Source organism: Neolamprologus multifasciatus, chromosome 1, assembly GCF_963576455.1.
Source record: "Neolamprologus multifasciatus chromosome 1, fNeoMul1.2, whole genome shotgun sequence".
Taxonomy (NCBI): domain Eukaryota; kingdom Metazoa; phylum Chordata; class Actinopteri; order Cichliformes; family Cichlidae; genus Neolamprologus; species Neolamprologus multifasciatus.
In genome coordinates, this window is record NC_140439.1 from 1122587 (window position 1) to 1128271 (window position 5685).

Consider the following 5685-nt stretch of genomic DNA (forward strand, 5'->3'; position numbering starts at 1 on the left):
ACAAAGTCATGAATTGTAAAGTAACCTCAAAAGACATTGGTGAAACATCAACCACACCCTGTGTGAGCTGTCTATAAAGATGCAGCAGCTGAACAGCTGCTGCATCGTCCAGCAGACGCCTGATACAGCAGGTAAGGCAGCTCACCTCCTCATTTCGTCTCGATACATGCTCAATCGTACAGGTAAGGAAGTCCCAGAAAGCTGATTCTGTTCATGTGGATGTTGCATTTTCAGTGGGAGAAAATTCAACATCCAGATGAGAAGAATCAGATTTCTGGGTTCTCCTCATAGCATTGATTTACTTTACTGTTCCAGCATTTATACACACTGAAGTTCTTATAACCAAATGCTGGTCAGACTTTGACTGTAGGTTAACTGCAGAGGACCAACATCATGGCTCCAGCCTTCTTCTTCTCCCTCTTCCTGTCAATGACGGTCGTTTCTCTGGTACGTTTGACTCTTGTTGTTTTTGGTAATGTTGTTAAATGCTGCCTGCTGTTCTGTGAAAGCCGTGAACTTCTCACTATGTCTGCTTATACCAGTGACCATGATACCAAAATCTGTCAGTGTGATTTTAAACGCGATGAACAGCATGTTAATGTGTTCGCTGTTTTTGTACTGCAGAGGGCTGCTGTCATCAAAGATCCAAGTGGTGCGTTGAACGATAAAATACTTCCCAGATGTTAAAGTTAAATTGTATCTGAGAGCTTATAGTTAACATGCTTCCGCCCCCTTGTGTCCTCAGTTGAGTTTTTGGGTGCCTCAGCGATCATTGAAAAAGTCAACGCTGACATATGTAAGTGAAAATGTACATAATAAAACTCTTTTGGTTAACATAGAAATACTGGAGGAAAAATGGAAATTTCCAGAGCCTGTTAACAGAAAATAGACGGCCAACACTCATGATGATCAATCACTCACTTTCTCCTTTTTGTTTTACATTTTTTCACTTAGCATTCAACAAGTAAACATGCATTCTGTGAACATCCATCCACTCTCTGTTTGTTGTGCTGCAGCAAAAGGCCTGGTTCATGGCGACATTGCACCCACTTTAACCAAGAATGCTGATCCATGCACAGCCACTGGCTGCAAGTGGCCCAAAAATGGAAGCCACGTCACTGTACCTGTCTCCATCTCCTCTGTATATTGTAAGCAACACAAACTTTACCCTTAAACACTGACTTCAGATATTTCTCCCTTGGATGCTCATTAAACTTGTTGTCAAATGTCATCTTTATTAAAGAGTTAAAAGACAGACCAGGAAACACGAGCTGTTTAGGCTGAAGGATGAAACATGTAATAAATCAAATAGATATATAATTTAGGTTGTTTCTAAAAATAAGTCACTTGAACTGAACTGATGTAAACTGAAAATAATAATATGTTTAGAAACCAGCTTCACAGAGAAAAACTAAAACTCTGTGACAACTACAGCAAACAGATCCACAAACGTGTCAATTATGTTTTCATTTAATGTTGATTCCATTCTCCTGGGAATGGAAGCATGGGAAGTATGAGAGTTATGGGATATCAACTCTTTATGTTTAAAATTCACTGTTAAATATGGTGACTAGCAAGTACAGGGAAACTCCACACACAGAAAGCCAACACAACCTTTTTACACCACTGATGTTGCCACATGGACAGCTGAAACTGTTTGTTATACTTGTAATTTTATTGTCACAGTGGCAGTGTCAACAGTCTCCTAAGCACAGTTTAGATTGCTAATATCAAATATACAGACGACTGTCAGGTGTCACGTGATGAGAGGTGAAGCACAAAAATATACATAAACATTGCTAAGCTGTTGAATTTTTTCCTCATAAAGCATGTCTGAGAAATTAAACTCTATGCATCAAATAAACTACACATGAAGGTGATGCAGTGTTACTGTTGTTCAAAGAAGCTCCTCAGCAGACTCGTATTTGTTTGTGCAGCCACCCAGGAGCGCAACATCATCATCAATGCCCTGCTCACCTTCCACAAGTCCACCTGCATTCGCTTTGTCTGGAGGACAGACCAAGTCAATTTCCTTTACTTCTTCTCTGGAGAAGGGTGAGAATGCACTCCCTGTACTGACACTGTATGACAAGACAGGACTGACACACTCACCTCGTCAAAACCCTTTAAAATGTAAATAATTATTGCAAATATTCTATTTGTATCATGAAAATGAGCTGTGACAGCTCCATCCTGTGCTGAAATTCTACAGTAAAATGTCCAGCTTTATTATTGTTTGCTACTATATGAAGTGTATACCCTTCATAAGAGGGTGAATAGCATTTGACAATCTGTTTCTCAATTATTTCACATACTGTTTAGTACCACCGGTATCTTTTTATTTATTTTGCTGATAGTAGATACCTGTTTGTGTGTCAATCTCAATTGTTTTTAACAATCTTACTGTGTATCAGGTGTTATTCGTACGTGGGCCGTCAGAGACAAGGACAGGGAATCTCCCTCCAGAGAAACGGTTGCTTGTTCCAGTCAACGGTGCAACACGAGGTTCTTCATGCTCTGGGCTTCCACCATGAGCAGGTCCGCTCCGACAGGGACCAGTATGTGAAGATCCTCACCGAGAACATCATCCCGGGTCAGCTCAACTACACAAACCTTTGGTTACACTTCACATTAGTCCAGGACAGCGGACACTCTGTTTTATACCAATGAGCATTTTACAAGTAAGCTGTGCTTTTCCAAACTCAGCAGATAAGACAGCAGTGCATCCGGTATTCCTTTGGTCCCAAGACTCTCAAACCAATAATAATAATAAATGTTTGTAAGACTTTAAAGGCATCATGTCAGGAATGTAGAAATTAATCTATATGAAAACATTTTTTCTTCTTCAAAATCTGGTTTCTCATTGAGAAAATGAATTTTAAAGATCTCAGTATCTCAGTCACTTTATTTGACGAGAAATAGAAAGTGTGGAAGTAACAATGCAACATGGACAACATACTTTACTGCTTGGGGGGATACAAAATAGTAAAACCAATTATATAGTAGTAAATAGGCTTTTGTGAGTATAAATAGTAGATATATGTCTTCATGATATGGAAACATTTATTCATGTACATGTAAAAAATGTTTTGCCATAGCACTTTCTTTGTTGCTTTGCAGTAGTCTTTCATGTTTAACTTTCTTCCTCATTTTCGTTCGGATGTAATGTTATATTCTAATACGTCACGGCTGTTCAGCAGTCATGTGGTGTTGTGAGAAAAAGGATCCAAAATGCAGGTACTGGCTAGGGTGTGAGTGAGTGTTTATTTATAGTAAAAGCAAAGTACAAAAACAGAAAGAGCAGAACGGGGAGTTAACAATACCTAAACTGGGGAAAAGTAAAGAACTAACCTGAAACCATACACACACGGGATGAAGAGCAAAAATGGCGCAGAGAATGTTGGGCAGAGAGACACAGAAATTACACCCGGTTACATAGACGATGCAAGGAGGAACACAGGCAGGCACACACTATAAATACACACAAGGTAATGAGGGAATGACACACCAGAGGGGAACACAGCTGAACCTAATTAGACACAACGAGACCCAGACCTTCAAAGTAAAACAGGAAACTCAAACTGTTTTACAAACACAAACTCAGGGACACAAACAGAGCACAACGGGGAAGAACTCAGGTGGGATAATAAAACACTGAACACCAGAACCAAACCCTAACAACTATTACAAAATCAACAATAAGCTCAAAACACTGGGTCACCAACCCAGGACCATGACAAAATATACCAACATGGTTATATAATTGTCATCTTCACAGAGCTGAGAGCAAAGATTTGTAGTTGAATATCGTGGCAGCCATGACAGAGTAACATTTAAACATTTGTCTCCTGGAAATGTCTGTGCAGGACAAGAGAACAACTTTGAGAAAGTGCTTACCAACAATTTGCAGACTCCCTATGACTTCAACTCTGTCATGCACTATGGCAGGTGAGTTTGATGGAGCTTGTAGGTGTTGTGTTACCTTTCATGTTTTGCATTTTCTGAGAGAAAATGTCATCCAGAATTTAAAAAACACGGATTCATTGCTAGGATTTTAGTGTGACTATTCAATACTTTTAAAGGCCTATTTTCTCCCCCGTTCATAAATATTCTTTATATAAGAATGAATGCTGCATATATGAGCATAGTACAGTCACAGTATATGCTGTCGTTTGTTCTTTAGATACTCCTTCTCCAGGAATGGGCAGCCAACGATTGTTGCTAGGTCCCGATCCTAATCTTGACTTCGGAAATTGCTTTCAGATGAGCGCCAATGACATTGCTCGTATAAACAGGCTTTATGATGCTTTGAGTAATTAAGACACACAATAAGACAAAACAACAAACCAACTTTCTTTTTGTAAGAATCACATACTTCACAGTACTCACTGGATTTCATCATTTTTCTCAAACCAGAACTTTGGCATGACAATTCAACTCTACATCCAAATACTTCAGTTCTCAAAACATCAGGATTACAAGAAGGAGCAGGTCGTCGATGCTGCAAAAACATGAAAGAAACAGGAAATGTGCTGCAAAGTTTTGCAAATATGTCACATTTGTCACAATTGAGATATCAAGATCTGAGTCTTTGTGTTAGAGAATATGCTTATATGCCAGAGGGGTCATTATGTTTCTCATCTTTGTTAGTCAACTATGACTACCTGATTTCTTTCTTCTTTCTTGTAATTTGATAATAATTCAGATTCTAATTGTAAATGATGCAGACATCGCCCCAAGCCTTGCGACCACCACTCGCTTCAAACAATAATCCTGGAATCATCATGATTGTTGTCTCACTCTGTTCTTAAGAAATATGTGTCGATACAGTCAAATGTCAGCAGTACAAGAGATCCCTTCCAGACGCCTTAACGCCCACGTCACATCCTGGGCCATCTGACCTCAGGAATTCGCATGATAAGGTGGGGCCAGGTTTCACAATGAACTCACCCGAAACTCTGGCTGATTGGGACCCACACCCAGTTCCACACCTTGGCTCAGGCGATTAGAGGATCATCAGGGGGTCCTTTTGTCCCTCTGTGGGGGGACACTCCCACCAGGTTTACATCTGGGACTCTCCACCATTTGACCTTAGAACTGAAGAAGCCTCTCGGATGAGAGGTGAAACGTCTTCAAGTAACTTAAAGAAGTCCAGACGCTTTCTTTGCAAGCTCCTTTGACCAGTACAAGAGGAGCATTGAATCTTTTATTCTGAAGTAAAGGGAGCAGTTTATGGTCGTAAAGAGTCCTGGACTGAAACTGAAGTAAATTAAAGTAATATTAGCATGACATGTCTAACATTAGCCATGTTGAAATCACCAAGTCAAACTAAGGAATATTTAATCCCAGCATACATAACTTTGGCAGCGTCTTCTCTTTTTTTTTTTTCATGCCATCTTTTTTCTTCGGGTTGCTCGTCTCTTTCTGTAATAAAAGTTTAATCGAATAAAATCCCATATTTCCAGCAAAAGGGGGCAGTATTGTTTCATTATTTTACAGAGATGTAGAGGACAGTGCAGTGTATCCCCAAAGTCCTTAGAGCACCATGATTGTTTAAGCTTCATCACAGCAGGTTTCTTTGAGCAGTGTGTTCAGCTCAAAGTTATGTTAGAAATAGCTGTTGTGGTTAAAGTTGGACAAAATGTTACCAGTGACTTTTTCAGTGTGCAAGAAATGCATAAATAT

General features: G+C 39.6%; 1 protein-coding gene across 1 annotated transcript; it reads left to right on the forward strand.

The window, feature by feature from the left end:
* The first annotated feature begins 211 nt into the window (after positions 1-211).
* Positions 212-5470, forward strand: LOC146525074 (high choriolytic enzyme 1-like). The gene is made up of 10 exons (XM_085156954.1): positions 212-447; positions 625-652; positions 746-796; positions 1017-1148; positions 1938-2055; positions 2415-2593; positions 3867-3948; positions 4184-4306; positions 4414-4843; positions 5185-5470. Exons 1-8 carry the CDS (start codon positions 394-396, stop codon positions 4236-4238), a joined length of 699 nt encoding a protein of 232 aa, XP_085013080.1. The 5' UTR covers positions 212-393; the 3' UTR covers positions 4239-4306; positions 4414-4843; positions 5185-5470.
* Positions 5471-5685: the final 215 nt, after the last annotated feature.

What these genes read in the sequence shown, in the direction of transcription:
- LOC146525074 (XM_085156954.1), top strand. Translation starts at nt 394, where the DNA reads ATGGCTCCAGCCTTCTTCTTCTCCCTCTTCCTGTCAATGACGGTCGTT. An exon ending in AAAAGTCAACGCTGACATAT is followed by an intron (nt 797 to 1,016) that starts GTAAGTGAAAAT and finishes GTTGTGCTGCAG; the next exon opens with CAAAAGGCCTGGTTCATGGC. An exon ending in CTCCATCTCCTCTGTATATT is followed by an intron (nt 1,149 to 1,937) that starts GTAAGCAACACA and finishes TTGTTTGTGCAG; the next exon opens with CCACCCAGGAGCGCAACATC.